General features: G+C 51.5%; 1 protein-coding gene across 1 annotated transcript in view; it reads left to right on the forward strand.

Annotated features, from left to right (window-relative positions):
* The window catches only part of LOC133350012 (F-BAR domain only protein 2-like), an 87632-nt gene that overhangs the window by 13420 nt on the left and 50902 nt on the right, over positions 1–23310 (forward strand). Inside the window, exons 3-8 of the mRNA XM_061563965.1 lie at positions 3623–3697; positions 6215–6356; positions 8087–8239; positions 10894–10998; positions 12022–12120; positions 13052–13145. Of these exons, the coding sequence (XP_061419949.1) occupies positions 3623–3697; positions 6215–6356; positions 8087–8239; positions 10894–10998; positions 12022–12120; positions 13052–13145 (668 nt within the window). The remainder of the gene's footprint in view (positions 1–3622; positions 3698–6214; positions 6357–8086; positions 8240–10893; positions 10999–12021; positions 12121–13051; positions 13146–23310) is intronic.

Raw genomic sequence — 23310 nt, forward strand, 5'->3', positions numbered from 1 at the left:
TCATAGAGGTCACAGTTGTTCATTGCTATGTGATCACACACAGAGACCCATAGACACTCATAGAGTTCACAGTTGTTCAATGCTATGTGATCACACACAGAGACCCATAGACACTCATAGAGGTCACAGTTGTTCATTGCTATGTGATCACACACAGAGACCCATAGACACTCATAGAGGTCACAGTGGTTCATTGCTATGTGATCACACACAGAGACCCATAGACACTCATAGAGTTCACAGTTGTTCAATGCTATGTGATCACACACAGAGACCCGTAGACACTCATAGAGGTCACAGTGGTTCATTGCTATGTGATCACACACAGAGACCCGTAGGCACCCATAGAGCTCACAGTGGTTCATTGTTATGTGATCACACATAGAGACCCGTAGACACCCATAGAGGTCACAGTGGTTCATTGTTATGTGATCACACACAGAGACCCGTAGACACGCATAGAGTTCACAGTGGTTCAATGTTATGTGGCTTCACATAGAGACCCGTAGACACGCATAGAGTCCACAGTGGTTCATTGCTATGTGATCACACACAGAGACCCGTAGACACGCATAGAGTTCACAGTGGTTCAATGTTATGTGGCTTCACATAGAGACCCGTAGACACGCATAGAGTCCACAGTGGTTCATTGCTATGTGATCACACACAGAGACCCGTAGACACGCATAGAGTTCACAGTGGTTCACTGCGATGTGATCACACATAGAGACCCATAGACACCCATAGAGGTCACAGTGGTTCATTGCTATGTGATCACACAGAGACCCATCGACACCCATAGAGGTCACAGTGGTTCAATGCTATGTGATCACACACAGAGACCCGTAGACACCCATAGAGGTCACAGTGGTTCATTGTTATGTGATCACACAGAGACCCATCGACACGCATATAGGTCACAGTGATTAATTGCTATGTGATCACACACAGAGACCCGTAGACACGCATAGAGGTCACAGTAGTTCGCTGCTATGTGGTCGTTGGTCTGCATCGTGGTCATTCGTAGCATTTCCGCTTGTGAAGGCTGTGGGAGGATTTTCCATGCAGCCAGTCGTATGCACAACAAAAGACCAAGTTCCCCATATAGCCTTCAGCAGACTGTTGGGGCAAGTGCTGTTCGCGAGCATCTTTAAAGGGCGGCCCAGCAACGTGAAAGGGTTTTGTTTTGGATGCCGAACAACGTTATCCCAGGCCGCCTTTGTCTCCCCAGTGCTGACGTGTACACACCGCACTGGGTATTAATTGAAGGCCGAGCAGACCTAGGGGAGGCCCCAGCTCCGATTCAAATATTTTCCATTCCTTAATAGCCGTGAGCGGGAATCGAACTCGGGTGGCCGGGGTTCGTTAGCGCAGCGCGCTAACCGCTGTGCCACCGCTCCATGCCAGAATCACCAGGAACTCGCCGCTCAGCTCTCTCGGGGTTGTGTTTGGTTCGTGCAGCGAAACGTCGAACTCGCTGCACGCGCTGAGGTGGGTGGTGGTGAGAAGTGGGAGGGGGGGGGTGCAAAGCCAGGAACTGAATCAGCATATGGAGCAGAACGTCGGACCTCACGCCTAGAAGCTCGTAGGACAAGCCGACACTGAACCCGTTCGCGTGGATTCAGTGGTGCGGAAGCATACAGGGGGAAGAGTAGGCCAAATACTCCTCAGGGGCGGTGAGGAGGGGGGAGTGGAGGCGCGTTATTGAGCTCCATCCAGTGGAGGCCCGTTCGCCAGCAGGTGTGTGTGCAGCAGGTGTGTGAGCAGCAGGTGTGTGTGCAGCAGGTGTGTGTGAGCAGCAGGTGTGTGTGAGCAGCAGGTGTGTGTGCAGCAGGTGTGTGTGCAGCAGGTGTGTGTGAGCAGGTGTGTGTGCAGCAGGTGTGTGTGAGCAGCAGGTGTGTGTGCAGCAGGTGTGTGTGAGCAGCAGGTGTGTGAGCAGTAGGTGTGTGTGAGCAGCAGGTGTGTGTGAGCAGCAGGTGTGTGAGCAGCAGGTGTGTGTGAGCAGCAGGTGTGTGTGAGCAGCAGGTGTGTGTGCAGCAGGTGTGTGTGAGCAGCAGGTGTGTGAGCAGCAGGTGTGTGTGCAGCAGGTGTGTGAGCAGCAGGTGTGTGAGCGGCAGGTGTGTGTGCAGCAGGTGTGTGAGCAGCAGGTGTGTGTGCAGCAGGTGTGTGAGCAGCAGGTGTGTGAGTAGCAGGTGTGTGTGTGAGCAGCAGGTGTGTAAGTAGCAGGTGTGTGTGAGCAGCAGGTGTGTGTGTGCAGCAGGTGTGTGTGCAGCAGGTGTGTGTGTGAGCAGCAGGTGTGTGAGTAGCAGGTGTGTGTGAGCAGCAGGTGTGTGTGTGCAGCAGGTGTGTGTGCAGCAGGTGTGTGTGTGAGCAGCAGGTGTGTGAGTAGCAGGTGTGTGTGAGCAGCAGGTGTGTGAGTAGCAGGTGTGTGTGTGAGCAGCAGGTGTGTGAGTAGCAGGTGTGTGTGCAGCAGGTGTGTGTGTGAGCAGCAGGTGTGTGAGTAGCAGGTGTGTGTGAGCAGCAGGTGTGTGTGTGCAGCAGGTGTGTGTGCAGCAGGTGTGTGTGTGAGCAGCAGGTGTGTGTGTAGCAGGTGTGTGTGAGCAGCAGGTGTGTGTGTGAGCAGCAGGTGTGTGTGCAGCAGGTGTGTGGTGAGCAGCAGGTGTGTGAGTAGCAGGTGTGTGTGAGCAGCAGGTGTTTGTGTGCAGCAGGTGTGTGAGCAGCAGGTGTGTGTGCAGCAGGTGTGTGTGCAGCAGGTGTGTGTGCAGCAGGTGTGTGTGCAGCAGGTGTGTGAGCAGCAGGTGTGTGTGTGCAGGTGTGTGAGCGGCAGGTGTGCGAGCGGCAGGTGTGAGAGCGGCAGGTGTGCGAGCGGCAGGTGTGTGAGCAGCAGGTGTGTGAGCGGCAGGTGTGTGAGCAGCAGGTGTGTGAGCGGCAGGTGTGTGAGCAGCAGGTGTGTGTGCAGCAGGTGTGTGAGCGGCAGGTGTGTGTGCAGCAGGTGTGTGTGTGCAGCAGGTGTGTGTGTGCAGCAGGTGTGTGTGCAGCAGGTGTGTGTGCAGCAGGTGTGTGTGCAACAGGTGTGTGTGAGCAGGTGTGTGTGCAGCAGGTGTGTGTGCAGCAGGTGTGTGTGCAGGCCGTTGCAGGGATGCGCCTTCACCTCCACAGTGAACTTGCATCGACGGTTCTCTTAATATCCCCCCCCACTCCATCCTCCACCACCCCCCCACTCCACCCCCCCCTCCATCCCCCCCCCCCACTCCATCCTCCACCCCCCCCCCCACTCCACTCCCCCTCCATCCCCCCCCCCACTCCATCCTCCACCCCCCCCCCACTCCACCCCCCCTCCATCCCCCCCCCCCACTCCATCCTCCACCCCCCCCCACTCCACCCCCCCTCCATCCCCCCCCCCACTCCATCCTCCACCCCCCCCCCCACTCCACCCCCCCTCCATCCCCCCCCCCACTCCATCCTCCACCCCCCCCCCACTCCACCCCCCCTCCATCCCCCCCCCCACTCCATCCTCCACCCCCCCCACTCCACCCCCCCACCCCCCACTCCATCCTCCACCACCCCCCCCCACTCCTCCCCCCACTCCCCCCCCCCCCACTCCTCCCCCCCCCCCCCCCAGGGCTCTAGTGGAAGAGTCCTGCTCCAAGTTGCACAGCAAGTTGTCTCGCATGGCCGCGATCAACAACCACACGGGGTGAGCGCGCGGTGTTCGCGGCCGGGGACCGCGTGAGTCTCGAGGTCGGATTTAAATTTCGATTTAAAGCTTTCGTGACTGCAGGGATTCATCTTCTTGGTGGTTCTTTCGGTAAAGTCACGTAGAAGGGAAATCATAAAATAATAAAAAATAAAACATAATAAAATAATCTTATATAATAAAATAATAATAAAGTAAAATATACTTATTTTATTATGTTTTATTTTTATTATTTTATTATTTCCCTTCTACGTGACTTTACCGAAAGAACCAAGAAGAGGTCGGATTTGTTCGAGCCGCTCGGTTTTGGTGGGCACAGCTTCAGCGTGACAGCCGCGTCACTGACAAAATGCCAAAGGCGAAGATCCCCCGTGTAGACTGTTGGGGGGGGGGGTGGCACCCCCTGGTGGTGTTGGCCGTGAGCGGGGAGATACGATACACACACCACTACGCACACTGCCGCGTCACTGTATCACTCCGCGTTAATGTATCACTCCGCCAAGTCGCGCAGCTCAAGAAAGTAGTTTCGTCGTCGACCGCTCAGAAACCGCGTTATAACGGGGCTCTCGTTCTGTGTTATAACAGAGCTCACGTTATGTGTTATAACGGGGCTTGCCTTCTGTGTTATAACAGGGCTTGCATTCCTCTTTATAACAGAGCTCACGTTCTGTGTTATAACAGAGCTTGCGTTCTGTGTTATAACAGAGCTCACGTTCTCTGTTATAACAGAGCTCGCGTTCTGCGTTATAACGGGGCTCTCGTTCTGTGATATAACGGGGCTTGCATTCCGCGTTATAACGGGGCTTGCATTCATCTTTATAACAGAGCTCACGTTCTGCGTTATACCAGGGCTCACGTTCTGTTATAACAGAGCTTGCGTTCTATGTTATAACAGAGCTCACGTTCTCTGTTATAACAGAGCTCGCGTTCTGCGTTATAACGGGGCTCTCGTTCTGTGTTATAACGGGGCTTGCATTCCGCGTTATAACGGGGCTTGCATTCATCTTTATAACAGAGCTCACGTTCTGCGTTATACCAGGGCTCACGTTCTGTTATAACAGAGCTTGCGTTCTGTGTTATAACAGAGCTTGCGTTCTGTGTTATAACAGAGCTCACGTTCTCTGTTATAACAGAGCTTGCGTTCTGTGTTATAACAGAGCTTGCGTTCTGTGCTATAACAGAGCTCACGTTCTCTGTTATAACAGAGCTTGCGTTCTGCGTTATAACAGAGCTTGCGTTCTGTGTTATAACAGAGCTCACGTTCTCTGTTATAACAGAGCTCACGTTTTGTGTTATAACAGAGCTCGCGTTCTGCGTTATAACAGAGCTTGCGTTCCGCGTTATAGCAGAGCTTGCGTTCCGCGTTATAACAGAGCTTGCGTTCTGTGTTATAACAGAGCTTGCGTTCCGCGTTATAACAGAGCTTGCGTTCCGCGTTATAACGGGGCTTGTGTTCCGCGTTATAACAGAGCTTGCGTTCCGCGTTATAACGGGGCTTGTGTTCCGCGTTATAACAGAGCTTGCGTTCCGCGTTATAACGGGGCTTGTGTTCCGCGTTATAACAGAGCTTGCGTTCCGCGTTATAACGGGGCTTGTGTTCCGCGTTATAACAGAGCTTGCGTTCCGCGTTATAACGGGGCTTGCGTTCCGCGTTATAACAGAGCTTGCGTTCTGCGTTATAACGGGGCTTGCGTTCCGCGTTATAACGGGGCTTGTGTTCCGCGTTATAACGGGGCTTGCGTTCCGCTCGCGTTCCTCGTGCGAAAAGTGTCCCCCCAATGGACGAACCGAGTCACAGCGAACCCCGATGTGACGTAACCACCGCCGCCACCACTCGTTTAGAAGCGAGAACTTGGCGACATCGCACAATTGTGGCGGCGACACGGCCGATGTGAGCCCACGGCCACCCTGGTAAATACTGCGGGCGCGTTCATCGTAAAATACCACGGCTCAGAGTGGGACGGAAACAAAACTTTGATTGCGATGTTGATTGCTGTTATCTCTGCTGTTGTGGTTATAGCTGTTGCCGCAGTCATTGTTGTCGTGTCTGTTGTTGTTCTTGCTGTCCCTATGATTGTTGCCATTATTGATGTAACCATCATCACTCTTGTTGTCCATTATCATCATTGTCGTTCTTGTTCTTGCTGTTACATCATCGTCATCATCATCACCGTCACCATCATCATCATTGCCATCATTACCATCGTCATCATCGTCACCATCATTGTCATCATCACCATCGTCATCATTGTCGCTGTCATCGTTGTTATCATCATCAATCCATCAATGTCTTTTTCCCATCATCGTCCTGATTGTTATCATCACCATCGTCATCGTCATCATCATCGTAATGATCACCGTCATCGTCATCATCCTAATGATCACCATCATCGTCATCATCACCATCGTCATCATCCTAATGATCACCATCATCATCATAATGATCATCATCATCCTAATGATCACCATCATCACCACCACCACCACCACCGTCGTCGTGGTGGTGTTGCGCGCCAGGCCGCTGGTGCCGCTCTGGGGCTCCCTGCGAGCGCTGGGCGACAAGCAGGGCGCCTGCCACCTGCAGCTGGCGCGGCGCCTGCACGAGGCGGCGCGCGCGGTGGCGGCGCACGCGGAGAGCCACGGGCGCACCCAGAGACAGGTCAACACCAACACCACCCACACCAGCAGCATGGAGCACTCCTCACCCCCTCACCCTCACCCCCCTTTGCCCCCTCCCCACTTCCCCCCTCTCCTCCTCTCTCCCCTCCCCCTCTCCCACCCCTCTCCCCCTTCTCCCCCTCCCCCCCTCCCAAACTCCCCCCTTTGCCCCCTCTTCCCGCCTCCTCCTCCCCCCTCTCCCTCCCCCCTCTCCCTCCCCCTCTCCTCCTCCCCCCTTTGCCACCTTCCCACTTCCCCCCCCCTCTCCCCCTCTCTCCCCTCTCCCCTCCCCCCTCCTCCCCCCTCCTCCCCCCTCTCCCCCTCCCAAACTCCCCCCTTTCCCCCTCCCCACTCCTTCCACCTCCTCCCCCTCTCCCTCCCCCCTCCCCCTCTCTCTCTCCCCCCTCTTCCTCCCCCTCCTCCCCCCTTTCCCCCCTCCCCCCTCTCCCTCCCCGCTTCCGTCCCACCCTCTCCCCCCCCCTCCCTCCCCCCCACTGAGCTATAAGTTTATTTCAGAGGCGACGTGGCCACGCGCGATGATGATGACGATGACAGCTGACCACCATCATCATCGCAGTGGCCGATGGAATGACTGCCATAGCGCGCGGGAATTCACAGTAGCGGCCGAATGATCTCAACGCGAGTTGATTCTAGATTTCGAGGGCGGCAAAGGCAGAGGGACCCAGAGAACGATCCACGTGGCCATCACAACAGGCATCGGCCACGGACCGGATCGAACCCATGTGCTCCTGTGTACCGGGCGAAGGATAAAACATGTCGCCAGCGTATCGCTACGCAGTGTGGATATGTGAGCAATGTGTTATGTGCGTAGCAGCATGGATCTTGTTTTTTAAAGCCGATGATAAAAACGCCGATCCGTGATCGATTTTTACGGCCACGTGTCTGTCACGTGACCCAATTTATATTTAATTTTAATTTTCCATCTACGTGACTTTACCGAAAGAACCAAGAACACCAATTTATACCGTTTTTCTTCAGCTCGACGCTCGAGTTGCGGAACAATTGTCACGACGGAAAACCTCGCGGTCGCTCTTCGCCTTCCCGTCGAGCTGCATCGGGAATAATTGGCTCGTCGCTAAACGCTTACGCGCCGCGCGACGTCTGAACTTGGGCTGCTCTGTCGGGTGGTGGACGGGTTACACGACGCACATTTGGCCAGATCATTGCCGAAAAAAAGAAGTTTTTTTTATGGATCAGGAGAAACGTCGACCGCTGGCGGAAAAACAAAAACCGCCGCTACGGTAACCCCCGACCCGGTAACCGCCAAGACGGTAACCCCTGCCACGGTAACCGCGGCCACGATTATCGCCGTCACAGTAACCGCCGACACGGTAACCCCTGCCCCGGTAACCGCGGCCACGATTGTCGCCGTCACGGTAACCGCCGACACGGTAACCCCTGCCCCGGTAACCGCCATCACAGTAACCCCCGCCATGGTAACAACCACCACGATAACCGCCGCTCCGATAACCACCACCACGGTAACCACCGCCACGGTAACCCCCGCCACGGTAACCACCACCACGGTAACCCCCGCCACGATAACCACCCCTACGGTAACCCCCGCCACGGTAACCCCCGCCACGATAACCACCACCACAGTAACCACCACCACGGTAACCCCTGCCACGGTCACCACCACCACGGTAACCCCCGCCACGGTAACCACCACCACGGTAACCCCCGCCGCGTTGTGTTGTGCCCGCGCAGGCCAAGCAAGAGGCGTCCCGCACACTGGACGCGCTGCACGGCCTCGACGGCGCCGTGCTCGCCCTGCAGCGCGGCCGCTCGCACCTCCAGTCGCGCAGCGCACACCTGGAGCGCCTGCGCAGCGAGGGGGCCGCGTCCCACGCCCTGCAGAGGGTACGCCCTGTACACCGTGACACCACCAACACCAATACCACCGCGCCAATACCACCGCACCAATACCACCGCAGCAATACCACCGCGCCAATACCACCGCCACCACTGCACCAATACCACCGCGCCAATACCACTGCACCAATACCACCGCACCAATACCACCGCACCAATACCACGACATTCGCCACTAAGTGACATCACCACGGCGCCTGTGCCAGGCCAGGTGCACCTTGAGGCTACCACGTGAAGTGTCAAAGGCTGCTGACAGGAGGTCTCGGGACAGACCCAGCAGGTGCCACGGGTTAGCTGAACCGTGGGTAGGCTGACCGCATCCACACCACCACCACCGCCACCACCGCCACCACCACCACCACCGCCACCACCACCACCGCCGCCGTACCCCACTACTATCTCCACCGCTACCACCATCCCTACCACCCCCACCCCCCTCGCAACACACAGCGTGGGGGCAGCAGCTGGACAAGTGGAGGACGCTCTTGAAAGAATAAATAATCGGCCATGCCGCTTTACAGAATTGTCTCGTTGCAATCGCATCAGCAGCTGGCCTGCGTGTAAGTGCATTGACGTCGGTGCGGTACATCCCATTGCTCCTATCTCCCTGTTCCATCTCACTCATCTCGTGATTGCATACCACGTTGACTTCTAGATAGATGCCTCTCCCAGCTATCTTCTCTTCTACCGCTCTGCTAAACACATCACATCCTCTCTCTCTCGCTCTCTCTCTCTCTCATATCTGCCTTCTTAACAGACCAAGCTCCGATTCGAGCTACCGTTGAATCACTTTTCTTCTATCTCCCTCCCGCATTATCTCCCTCTTCTCAATGCACGCCTCTGCCCTCTCTGCTTCTCTGCTTCTCTGAAGAATACATCTCTTCGCGCTGTCTTTATAGTTCTACGGAGGATGCCCAATATCTCTCTCTTCTTCGCAACCGGCAAAGAATGAGAACTCTCTTGATCATTTTAACACACGGACTCGGCTTTCGCCACCAATATCATCTATAATAGAGGGTTTTTTGGGGGGTTAGATCGCGTCAATATATAAATGTGTCGTTAAACCCGCCACCACACGACACAGCCAACTAGTGAGGGTTGTCACGTAAAACAGAACGTGGCCAATTCGTCACTATTACAGCACTAGTGTGTAGTGTAGTGTGTAGTGTAGTATACTAGTACAGCACTAGTGTGTAGTGTAGTGTATAGTGTAGTGTATAGTGTAGTGTATAGTAGTGTAGTGTATAGTGTAGTGTAGCATATAGTGTAGTGTATAGTGTAGTGTATAGTGTAATGTATAGTGTAGTGTATAGTGTAGTGCATAGTGTAGTGTATAGTATTGTAGTGTATAGTAGTGTAGTGTATAGTAGTGTAGTGTATAGTAGTGTAGTGTATAGTAGTGTAGTGTATAGTAGGGTAGTGTATAGTGTAGTGTATAGTGTAGTGTATAGTGGAGTGTATAGTGTAGTGTATAGTGTAGTGTATAGTAGTGTAGTGTATAGTGTAGTGTATAGTAGTGTAGTGTATGGTAGTGTAGTGTATAGTGTAGTGTACTAGTACAGCACTAACCGGTGTGTTGGAGAGCCAAGCCACAACATTTACAATCTGAGCACGACGTTTCGCCAGTAATTAATCTCTTGCCCGTTGCATCGCGGACAATGAAGGAAAAAGCCCGGCTCAGCACTTTCACCCCCTATCATCATTATCATCATCATCATCATCATAAATAGCAGCAACAGCTATGGTCTAAATTTCGATTTAAAGCTTTCGTGACTGCAGGGATTCATCTTCTTGGTTATTTCGGTAAAGTCGCGTAGAAGGGAAATAATAAAATAATCAAAATTAAACATAATAAAATAATTCTCACGACGTTTCGGCCACAACGCAAGCAGCCGTCCTCAGGTGGAGAACAGGTCTGTTGAGGAGACAGCATCTGTCTCCTTGACAGACCTGTTCTCCACCGTTGTGGCCGAAACGTCGTGAGAATTATTTTATTATGTTTTATTTTTATTATTTTATTATTTCAATTCGACGTGACTTTACCGAAAGAACCAAGAAGAAGACTTGGTCTATCCACTGCTGGACTAAAGCCTCCCCGTGCCGTCGCCGTCCCTGGCGCGGTCCCACGATGCCACCACCATCAACCACCAACCACCACCAGCCACAACCAACCACCACCGCCAATAATTTCCCCGCGTGTCAACCGATCCCCTCCATCGCGTTCGGACAGCGGTCGCCACCCGGGGGGGCAGAGCCCCCCACCGTCTCTGCGCCACCTCCACCCTGCCGCTCGGCCGTCGATGATCCGACACTTCAGCGGACAGGACGCGCGCTTCGGCTGGCCGCCTCGAACGACGGCGGTCGCCGCGTCGCGGGCTGCACGGACGCGCTTCCGCGGGCCGTCTGGAACGCGCCTCCTTCCAATAATAGGGAGCCGCCGGAGCAACGCACTTTTAAATCATCATCATCCAGATGACGAAACTAATTTCTTTAAAACTGATTTTGGGGTTTTGGTCTGGTGCGAACGAAGTGCAACATACGTACGTACATTCGAAAGCGTTACCGCAGAATCCGAGCGCGTGCTACGATTGTTCCAAACTTACCCCCATACATCTCTGTCTCTCTCTCTCTGCGCGTCGCAGGCCGAGAGCAAGTGCAAGAAGTCGGGCGAGGATTACCGGCGCCGTCTCGAGCACTACCGCGCGCTCCGGGCCGCGTTCGAGCAGCGGGTCGCCTCCACGGCACAGGTGCGGCGCGACGGGGACCCCATGAACGTGCCCCCCCCCCGCGCCACGTAACCACGCACAGCACGCACACAGTACACACACACAGCACGCACAGCACGCACACACAGCACGCACACAGTACACACACAGTACACACACAGCACGCATAGCACGCACAGCACGCACGCACAGCACGCACAGCACGCACAGCACACCGACGATGACTCGATGCATTTCACGTGACCGCTGGGTGGGACATCGTGGACGAGCTGAGCTCGCGGTACGGCAATGATGTGGAGTTAAATTTGGATTTAAAGCTTTTGTGACTGCAGGGATTCATATTCTTGGTTCTTTCGGTAAAGTCACGTAGAAGGGAAATAATAAAATAATAAAATAAATTTAAAGAATTTTTTTATGTTTTATTTTTATTATTTTATTATTTCCCTTCTACGTGACTTTACCGAAAGAACCAAGAAGAATAATGTTGAGTCCACCTGTTCCGTCTGGGTGGGATAGAGTGTTTCCCCCTCGCACGAGCGGGTTTTCTCCGGGCCCTCCGGTTTGCTTCCACATGTAAACACTCAATAATTGTCCGAAAACCATATTGATATATACAGAGGACTCCAGAGCTTGGGCGATTGTTCGGGCTCGCTCACCGTGTGGCTTCTGCCTTCCTGCTTGCCTGCGCTACCTCCTCGTTACAAGTTGGAATTATTATTATTATTTATATCTCTGCACTGTGTTCAGCCACCACGACACTGCCGATCACAACAACACACTCATCCATCCCACCCACTGTTGTAATAGTAATGCAGATGATCAGATTGTGTTCATTATGAAACTGTGTGGTGGCTCATGGCTTCCGAATGTGTCCATATTTCCATGTTTCTAAAGTACTTGTATCTCTGTATCTGTGTCTCCATGTGTCTGTCTCCGTATCTCTGCGTCTCCATGACTAGAGTCCCCATGATTCTGTGTCTCCATAATTCCGTGTCTCATGTCTCCATGATTCTGTCTCCATGATTCCCTGTCCCCGCTGACCAGAAGTTCCACACACTGGAAAAGTCGCACGTCACGCAGATGAGGTCCTTCCTTCAGACCTACGCGCAGACGCTGTGGGACACCCACGTGCAGATGGGACATGTAATTATACGCACAAAGACAAAGATCCCCCATGTAGCCTGAACAAACTGTTGGGCCAAGTGCTGTTTAGCGAACACCTATGAAGGCCGGCACGGCACGCGAGGGGGTTGGTGGCCAGCACCACGCCCGGCCGCCTTTGTCTCCCTAGTGGCAATATTTACACACCACACCAGGTACTCATTTTAGGCTGAGTCGACCTAGGGGAGGCCCAGGACCGGTTCAAATAATTGTCACTGGGTGTTGGCCCTGAGCGGGAATCGAACCCGGGTCGCCAGGTTCATAGCGCAGTGCGCTAACCGCTACACTACCACTCCCCACAGACACGTACACACACACAGACACGTACACACACAGACACGTACACACACACACACGCAATACCTTCAAAGCCTCGACAGTGCTGTTGGTGAGCATCTATTAAGGCCTGCATGCGACACGCATGATGATGTGGGTGGCACAGCCAACACATTGACCACATGACTACATCTAACGATGCAGTGGCAGCCAAGGGAGGGATTCCACCTGGAATGAGACGAGGCTCAAAAGAAAGCTGTCTCTGGTGTGGACCAATCCGTTTCAAGGACAATGCATATATTATTAGAGTATGTTTTTGTTTGCATTCTGACCACAAGCATTGCGGTTAATGCAGACATGATTCCTTGTAAAAAGGCTTCAGTTGGGTGTTTTAACATCTTAACACAACTGTTTTGTTGCCAGAAAAAGGGGGAAAACCTATTATCAAGAGGAGACTTTTTTTAGGGGGGGGGGGGAATTCGGCAAAAAAATTATCTTTATTGTAAAGAGCCACAATGGTTTGCCGACCCCCTGTCCTAGCCGAGTGGACATCTGTTAAAACAAATAAAACCATCATCAACACCACCGCTGCCGCTGTGTCTGCGTGTAAGGAGAAGCCACTCCGCTGCACTTTCAGATGCACGTGGAGTTCCAGCAGTGGTTGGACATTCACACGGCGGAGGAGCTCATGAGGCTGAGTCCACGCGTGGGACCCAGCACGGAGAGGCAAGGTGCGGGCTAGACAGCGTGACACGTCATCGTCGTCATCATCGTCATTGTCATCGTCATCATCATCATTGTCATCGTCATCATCATCATCTTCATTATTGTCATCGTCACCATCGTCATCATCATCATTGTCATCATCATCATTGTCATCGTCATCATCATCATCATCATTGTCATCATCATCATTGTCATCGTCATCTTCATTATTGTCATCGTCATCTTCATTATTGTCATCGTCAGCATCATCATTGTCATCGTCCTCATCATTGTCATCGTCATCATCATCATTGTCATCGTCAGCAGTCATCAACCACTCGCGTCATTATCATCATGGTGCATCTTCATGATCATCATCATCTTCATCGGCACCGCCACCACTACAGTGATACCGGCATCACCACCACCGCTACCATCATCAGCATTGCCACGACCACCACCACCAGAAGCACCACCACCACCATGACGGTTATTATGAAGATCAGCATCATCATCATCTCATGATCATCATCATCATCTTCATCGGCACCGCCACCACTACAGTGACACCGGCGCTAGCACCACCGCTACCATCATCAGCATTGCCACGACCACCACCACCAGAAGCACCAATACCACCATGACGGTTATTATGAAAATCAGTATCACTATGGGGACCTCATTTGCCAGTAAAAATATGATCATTGGTTCTTTACCCTTCTATCTGGCAACAAAACTGACACCTTTTTGCAAGGAGTCATGTTTGCATAGACCGCAATACCTGCAGTCATAATACAAACAAAAGAACATAACTCTGATAATGTGCACTGTCCTTGAAGTTGATTGATCCACACCCGAGACAGCTTTCCTTCGAGCCTAGTCTCATATGGGTTGGACCAGATGACGCCAAAAGGCGCACAACTCAAGGACAATGCACCATCAGAGTATGAGAGCTCGGGGCAAGCATCTACACTATGGGGACCTCATTTGCCAGTAAAAATATGATAATTGGTTCTTTACCCTTCTATCTGGCAACAAAACTGACACCTTTTTGCAAGGAGTCATGTTTGCATAGACCGCAATACCTGCAGTCATAATACAAACAAAAAAACATAACTCTGATAATGTGCACTGTCCTTGAAGTTGATTGGTCCACACCCGAGACAGCTTTCCTTCGAGCCTAATCTCATATGGGTTGGACCAGATGACGCCAAAAGGCGCACAACTCAAGGACAATGCACCATCAGAGTATGAGAGCTCGGGGCAAGCATCTACACTATGGGGACCTCATTTGCCAGTAAAAATATGATAATTGGTTCTTTACCCTTCTATCTGGCAACAAAACTGACTGTCAGTTTGTTGTGCGCCTTTTGGCGTCATCTGGTCCAACCCATATGAGACTAGGCTCGAAGGAAAGCTGTCTCGGGTGTGGACCAATCAACTTCAAGGACAGTGCACATTATCAGAGTTATGTTCTTTTGTTTGTATTATGACTGCAGGTATTGCGGTCTATGCAAACATGACTCCTTGCAAAAAGGTGTCAGTTTTGTTGCCAGATAGAAGGGTAAAGAACCAATGATCATATTTTTACTGGCAAATGAGGTCCCCATAGTGTAGATGCTTGCCCCGAGCTCTCATACTCTGATGGTGCATTGTCCTTGAGTTGTGCGCCTTTTGGCGTCATCTGGTCCAACCCATATGAGACTAGGCTCGAAGGAAAGCTGTCTCGGGTGTGGACCAATCAACTTCAAGGACAGTGCACATTATCAGAGTTATGTTCTTTTGTTTGTATTATGACTGCAGGTATTGCGGTCTATGCAAACATGACTCCTTGCAAAAAGGTGTCAGTTTTGTTGCCAGATAGAAGGGTAAAGAACCAATTATCATATTTTTACTGGCAAATGAGGTCCCCATAGTGTAGATGCTTGCCCCGAGCTCTCATACTCTGATGGTGCATTGTCCTTGAGTTGTGCGCCTTTTGGCGTCATCTGGTCCAACCCATATGAGACTAGGCTCGAAGGAAAGCTGTCTCGGGTGTGGACCAATCAACTTCAAGGACAGTGCACATTATCAGAGTTATGTTCTTTTGTTTGTATTATGACTGCAGGTATTGCGGTCTATGCAAACATGACTCCTTGCAAAAGGTGTCAGTTTTGTTGCCAGATAGAAGGGTAAAGAACCAATTATCAAAATCAGTATCATCATCATCATCTCATGATCATCATCGCCTCCATCATCTGCACTTTCATCACCAACCGCCATGAATATCATAATTTTAAAGAAGCCAATACGCATTCTCTTGAACATCACCTGCATCGGTTTAACACTTAGGCTTTCACGACCAATATTATTCATAATAGAGGGCTTTTGGGGTTAGATCGCGTAAGTATAAATGTGTCGTAACCCTCCACCACCCGGCACGGCCAGTAAGGTTTGTCACGCAAACAATTAGTCACCACTACTTCCAGCCCACCGGTGTGTTGGAGAGTAAATCCACAACATTTACAATTTGAGTAGCGTGACGTGTCGCTGGTAATGACGTCAAACAGCATCATCGCGCGATTTGCCAGAATCGTGACGCCATCCACCTGCTTCAGGTCTTACATAGAGCAGCAGCAGCAGCAGGATGACGTCATCAGTGAACCCACCAGGTGCAGAGGTCAGGTGGAGGGGGGGTATTGTAATGATATAATAGATTAGTAATCACCTGCAGCTTCATCATCAATATGATGATCGCTGTTACTGTATTTATAAAGTTCGGCATCATCACCACCACCATCATAATCATCACCACCATCATCACCACTATCCGTACCTTCATCATCATCATCACCACCATCATAATCATCACCACCATCATCACCACTATCCGTACCTTCATCATCACCACCACCATCATCATCACCACCATCATAATCATCACCACTATCCGTACCTTCATCACCACCACCACCATCATAATCATCACCACCATCATCACCACTATCCGTACCTTCATCATCATCACCACCATCATAATCATCACCACCATCATCACCACTATCCGTACCTTCATCATCACCACCACCATCATAATCATCACCACCATCATCACCACTATCCGTACCTTCATCATCATCACCACCATCATAATCATCACCACCATCATCACCACTATCCGTACCTTCATCATCACCACCACCATCATAATCATCACCACCATCATCACCACTATCCGTACCTTCATCATCATCACCACCATCAAAATCATCACCACCATCATCACCACTATCCGTACCTTCATCATCATCACCACCATCATAATCATCACCACCATCATCACCACTATCCGTACCTTCATCATCACCACCACCATCATAATCATCACCATCATCATCACCACTATCCGTACCTTCATCATCATCACCACCATCATAATCATCACCACCATCATCACCACTATCCGTACCTTCATCATCATCACCACCATCATAATCATCACCACCATCATCACCACTATCCGTACCTTCATCATCACCACCACCATCATAATCATCACCACCATCATCACCACTATCCGTACCTTCATCATCATCACCACCATCATAATCATCACCACTATCCGTACCTTCATCATCAGCATCATCGCCATCGTGAAACCGGGGACTTGCGATGTTGCAATCTACCCGTGCCAAGTTCCATTCATTTTGAAAGATGTTGGGAGTTTGTCCGTCCGTGTGATCCACTCGCGAATTGTATCGCTCGCTTGGGCATCTTGGGCATTGCGTTCAGCCAATCAGCAACTGTGACTCAGACAGAAGTGACGTGTCCACCAGATCTCGACCTGGCAGGAACCATGCCCCTGAACGTACCACGCTGGTGTCGTGCCTGCTGAGACCACCTCACAGTTCACGCGCGTCGGGGTGCCGATGGCGCATTTGGTTTGACGTGCGCGTGTCAGACAACCGATTCGTTCCATAAATCTCCCACAATTGTTTAAAACAACAATTACCTTCAAAAATTTGCACCACACCCCGACCCACGTGTGATGTTTAGGACCCCCCAATTGCTTCCGCTGCGAGCTCGCCCACCGTATAAAGTTGCCACCGCATGAGACGTCCGCGGGCCAATGCAACGAACACTGTGATTCCGTTTCGGCGGCTCCTAACCAGGGGGCTCGACGACCCACCAGGAAGCCTGTGACATCGGCCATTCCGATTAGCGCAGTTGGCTCAACGGACGGTGCGAGAGAGAAGCTCAACGGACATTGACACATTTAATAATCGGTGATCGGTAGATCGGTAGATGACCTTTGACATAAGTTTAGAGAGAAACAAAAACCTGACACCCCCCCCCCCCCCACACACACACAAGGGGCCGTCCATAAATGACGTCACGCACCTAGGGGGGGGGTCAGACATTTGTGACGATGTGTGACGAGGGGGGGCGGGGGGGGGTTTAGAAATGTGACGTCACATCAAAATGCGCAACTTTAAATAAATATAGACTAACACGTTCTGCTTAATTAAATATACTTTTTAATAAATGTTTTCTCCTACAACATCAGAGTGCAGCGCCACATTAAATACGCACTACAATGACAATAGTTCATAGCGATTTGAAACATGTTTTATTTTCAAAATGGAAATATGGTTTGGGGGGGGGGGGGCAGAGCTTTGTGACGTCATATTTGAGGGGGGGGGTCTGACTTTTTGTGACGCCGTGTGACGAGGGGGGGGGGTCCAAAATCGCGTGACGTCATTTATGGACGGCCCCCAATCCCACTGCTGACCGCAGTGGGCGATGCGCCCCCTACTGGGCTTAGCCTCGCTGCTGTTGCTGCCTCTGTCCCGTGAGTGTCTGGTGAGTGTAGTGGTGAGTGAGTGGTGAGTGAGTGGTGAGTGGAGTGGTGAGTGGAGTGGTGAGTGGTGAGTGTCTAGTGAGTGGAGTGGTGAGTGGAGTGGTGAGTGGAGTGGTGAGTAGAGTGGTGAGTAGAGTGGTGAGTGGAGTGGTGAGTGGAGTGGTGAGTGTCTGGTCAATCGAGTGGTGAGTGGAGTGGTGAGTGGAGTGGTGAGTGGAGTGGTGAGTGTCTGGTCAATCGAGTGGTGAGTGGAGTGGTGAGTGGAGTGGTGAGTGGAGTGGTGAGTGTAGTGGTGAGTGGAGTGGTGAGTGTAGTGGTGAGTGGAGTGGTGAGTGGCGTGGTGAGTGGAGTGGTGAGTGGATTGGTGAGTGGCGTGGTGAGTGGAGTGGTGAGTGGAGTGGTGAGTGGAGTGGTGAGTGGAGTGGTGAGTGTAGTTGTGAGTGGAGTGGTGAGTGGAGTGGTGAGTGGAGTTGTGAGTGGAGTGGTGAGTGAGTGGTGTGTGGAGTGGTGAGTGTAGTGGTGAGTGAGAGTGGTGAGTGTAGTGGTGAGTGTAGTGGTCAGTGGAGTGGTGAGTGGCATGGTGAGTGTAGTGGTGAGTGGAGTGGTGAGTGTAGTGGTGAGTGGAGTGGTGAGTGAGTGGTGAGTGGAGTGGTGAGTAGAGTGGTGAGTGTAGTGGTGAGTGGAGTGGTGAGTGTAGTGGTGAGTGCCTGGTGAGTGGAGTGGTGAGTGGAGTGGTGAGGGTAGTGGTGAGTGGAGTGGTGAGTGTCTGGTGAGTGGAGTGGTGAGTGGAGTGGTGAGTGGAGTGGTGAGTGTCTGGTGAGTGGAGTGGTGAGTGGAGTGGTGAGTGTAGTGGTGAGTGGAGTGGTGAGTGTAATGGTGAGTGGAGTGGTGAGTGAGTGGTGAGTGGAGTGGTGAGTGGAGTGGTGAGTGTAGTGGTGAGTGTAGTGGTGAGTGGAGTGGTGAGTGGCGTGGTGAGTGTAGTGGTGAGTGGAGTGGTGAGTGGAGTGGTGAGTGGAGTGGTGAGTGGAGTGGTGAGTGTCTGGTCAATCGAGTGGTGAGTGGAGTGGTGAGTGGAGTGGTGAGTGTCTGGTGAGTGGAGTGGTGAGTGGAGTGGTGAGTGTCTGGTCAATCGAGTGGTGAGTGGAGTGGTGAGTGGAGTGGTGAGTGGAGTGGTGAGTGGAATGGTGAGTGGAGTGGTGAGTGTCTGGTGAGTGGAGTGGTGAGTGGTCAATCGAGTGGTGAGTGTTTGGTGAGTGAGTGGTGAGTGGAGTGGTGAGTGGAGTGGTGAGTGGTGTGGTGAGTGAGTGGTGAGTGGAGTGGTGAGTGGAGTGGTGAGTGGCGTGGTGAGTATCTGGTGAGTGGTGTGGTGAGTGCGTTGTGAGTGGAGTAGTGAGTGGAGTGGTGATTGGTGTGGTGAGTGAGTGGTGAGTGGAGTGGTGAGTGGCGTGGTGAGTGTCTGGTGAGTGGAGTGGTGAGTGCGTTGTGAGTGGAGTGGTGAGTGGAGTGGTGAGTGTAGTGGTGAGTGGAGTGGTGAGTGGAGTGGTGAGTGTCTGGTGAGTGGTGTGGTGAGTGAGTGGTGAGTGAGTGGAGTGGTGAGTGTCTGGTGAGTGAAGTGGCGAGTGGAGTGGTGAGTGGAGTGGTGAGTGTAGTGGTGAGTGGAGTGGTGAGTGAGTGGTGAGTGTCTGGTGAGTGTAGTGATGAGTGAGTGGTGAGTGGAGTGGTGAGTGTAGTGGTGAGTGGAGTGGTGAGGGTAGTGGTGAGTGGAGTGGTGAGTGGAGTGGTGTCTGGTCAATCGAGTGGTGAGTGGAGTGGTGAGTGTCTGGTGAGTGGAGTGGTGAGTGTAGTGGTGAGTGAGTGGTGAGTGGAGTGGTGAGTGTAGTGGTGAGTGAGTGTCTGGTGAGTGTAGTGGTAAGTGGAGTGGTGAGTGTCTGGTCAATCGAGTGGTGAGTGTTTGGTGAGTGGAGTGGTGAGTGGAGTGGTGAGTGGTCAATGGAGTGGTGAGTCTCTGCTGAGTTTTAGCTCAGCACACGGTTATGCCCTCATCCAGCAGTGGATTGGCAATGATGGCTGTCCACACACACACAGGACAGCACATTAATGACCGTCCAAGGCACAGCCACAGCACTCTGCTGCAATCCCCCCCCCCACCCCCTCTTCGACACGCACACTTGGTCGTTCCCAAGAATCCCGCAGTACGTTAACCACAGCGGGAGAAGCTTGGAATGTTCCATCTTACACCACGGAGAGGGGTGGGTGGGGGGTGATGAGTTGGTGTGATTAATGACGCCGCATCCCGTGCAGCAAGACGCAGCGACCCTGGCAGGCTGCGTTGCTAAGTAACGAGTTGGTGTGTGTAAGTACAGTACAGACATGTGTGTGTGTGTACGTGTGTGTTTGTGTTTGTGGGGAGCGGTGGTGTAGTGGTTAGCGCGCTGGCGCTACGAACTCGGCGACTCGAATTCGATTCCCGCTCACGGCCACCAACACACAGAGTGACGATTTTCTGAACCGGTCCTGGGCCACCCCCAGGTCGACTCGGCCTCAAATGAGTACCTGGTGCGGTGTACACACATCGCCACGAGGGAGACAAAGGCGGCCGGGCGTGGTATTGGCCACCCGTCCCTGCCTTCATAGGTGCTCGCTAACAGCACTTGCCCCAACAGTCTGTTCAAGGCTGTACGGGGGGTCTTTGTCTTGGTGGTCAATGTACTGTACAGTACTGTATTCTGTATTGGGAGCGGTGGCGCAGTGGTTACCGACCCGGCCACCCGGAATCTAAACCGGTTGCGGTGTATCACTGCTGGGGATACAAAGACGGACAGGCGTTGGTGGTGATGACTACACACACCATCGCCGCCTCGTGTGTTGGCACTTGCAGCACTTGCCCCTACTGTCTATACGGCCACACGGGGGCCCTTTGTCTTTGTGTGCGCTATGTGTATCAAGTACAGTCCTTGTATACACATCCACTGCTTGTGTACGGACATCCACTGAATAATGATTCATCAGAGTAGTACGTTGTGATGGCAGTATGTTTGCCGTCTGGGGTGCGTTGTTCCATTCATTCGATTAGCCTAAGAGATGCATGCGGACATCATTTACCTCAATAACATATTTGATTATCGCACCGTGAGCGTATCGATATAAATGTATCATCAGTGGCGAGATGTTAACTCCCTCGCCTGGTATACAGGAGGTCGTGGGTTCGATTTCGACGAATGCTGTTTATTTGTAGTTTGAATGTTTCTCTCCCCGTGGTCGCGTGGATTTTTCTCTGGGTCCTCCGCTTCGCCCCCCTCCCCCCCACACACATTTTTAAAAATGCGTTTAGATTATTTCACTCCCGTAAATTTCCACGGGATAAGCCACTTCGTTGAGATATCATTTGTGGCCATGTCGCTTCTACGTGGTGGCCAGCAGTACTGTTCTTCTATGCCGCTCACTTGATCGCTCACCGCCTTCCCTAACCCGCGCTGGCCAGCGTGGTGAAGTATGGTCAAACCACCCCCCCCCTCCCCACCCCACGACCACGTGGGGAGGTGATCATCCAGCAGTGGATAGACGGTGGTTTTCCTGTGGGTTGAATGTTGACGACACTCGATGGGACCCCGTCTTTACTTTCAGCACCACGGACAGCGACTGTGCACGAAGTCTGACTCAGTCAGTGGTGCGTCTCAACTTCAGATCGGTCTCTTCCCCTAGGTCGATTCGGCCTAAAATGAGCACGTGGTGCTGCGTATTTGTAACAGTGAACATCACCTGTGGCAGGAGACGAGAGGCGTTAAGCGTGTGTTGTGCCCACCTTAATATGTGCTCGCTAACAGCACTGCCAATCAAACACCCTGCATCCGTTTCTTAAAGAAAGACTGCTTGCTGATATATTTTTGAAAGCATCTGCTGATTCAGCACAAGCTAGACCGACACTGCTGATGAGACAATTAATGTGGGAACCGGTCCGGAGTAGTTTTTTTGCACTGCATCGATGCTGTTCAAGTCACGCACTCTCAGAAGGGGCCGGTGCGTTGTCGAAGAAATACTTTGAAAAATGTGTTGAGTCGGATATGTGGCGAAGCATTGCTTATCTATTGCTGTCCATACAGAGGGGTGGCTAAGTGAGTCTCTTGTGCACTGCTTAAGCGTGCGTTAGATTGTGTTGTTTATCTATAGATATAAAATGGCAAGATAACAGCGTGCACTATTTTAATAAGTTCATGATTATTCTGTGGGTCTTTCGGTAAAGTCACGTTGATAGGTTTCAAAGAAAATAACCAAAAAAACACTTGTAGTAAAACTTTTAGTTGTTAGTAGTTTTTTGTAATTTTTTTGTTATTTTATTTTCTTTGAACCTCTCTACGTGACTTTACCGAAAGACCCAAATCATATTAATTCCTGCAGTCACGAAAGCTTTAAGTCAAGATTTACAAAAGTAAAAAACTGTATTGTTGTGCATGTGGAATCGTATGCAGTACCGTACTGTAAGCAGTACTGGTGGGACTGTGCAGTACAAATAGTAGCATCTCACGATACCATTCGAGAGAGCTACCGGACATCTGTACAAGTAAACCCGTAAAAAGTATAACCCGTGAAAACAAAGTTTGTCACTATAAATCCTTTATATGCGTGGCGGCTAGAGTCCTCTCGTCCTCTGGCTTGAGATGGCTGCCACCTATGGGTCAGATGATTGCCTGGCACCATTAAGCAATTGGTAATTAAATATAATATTTTTGTCCTAAACAGTGTAAAATTTAGGAAAAAATTTTTCACGAACATTCATTGTCACGCACAACGAGTCTGTGTGGAAAATGTCAGCTCGATTGGATCACGGGAAGTGGGTTAAAAACGACCAAAATATTTGCACGGTCGTAAGCAAGCAAGCACGCAAGCAAGCAAGCAAGCACGTAAGCAAGCAAGCAAGTGAACTTAATATAAAGGATTTTAAAAAAGAGCTTTATAGCTCATCGGATTTCTCCAGTACAAATACTCAGATTGTGAAGCGCATCGTCTTGAGCGCTGTATACTCTGCGCAACTGATCAAAACAGCGTGAACTTTTAACGTCCCGGAAAAACTGAAAGATATTCTCCAGAACGGCAATGAGAGAGAGAGCCATCCTGGCAAGCCAAGTGGACAACTCGAGCTATCTTCTTGGTTCTTTCGGTAAAGTCACGTAAAATGGAAATAATAAAATAATAAAAATAAAACATAATAAAATAATTCTCACGACGTTTCGGCCACAACGCAAGCAGCCGTCCTCAGGTGGAGAACAGGTCTGTCGAGGAGACAGAGTCTGAATGACAAGCCCCAGGCTTGGAACGACTATTTAAGCTGGGATGGATGGGGGGGAAGAGCGCCT

This window comes from Lethenteron reissneri, chromosome 4 (genome assembly GCF_015708825.2).
Source record: "Lethenteron reissneri isolate LAM-NWPU_2019-01 chromosome 4, ASM1570882v1, whole genome shotgun sequence".
Classification (NCBI taxonomy): Eukaryota; Metazoa; Chordata; class Hyperoartia; order Petromyzontiformes; family Petromyzontidae; genus Lethenteron; species Lethenteron reissneri.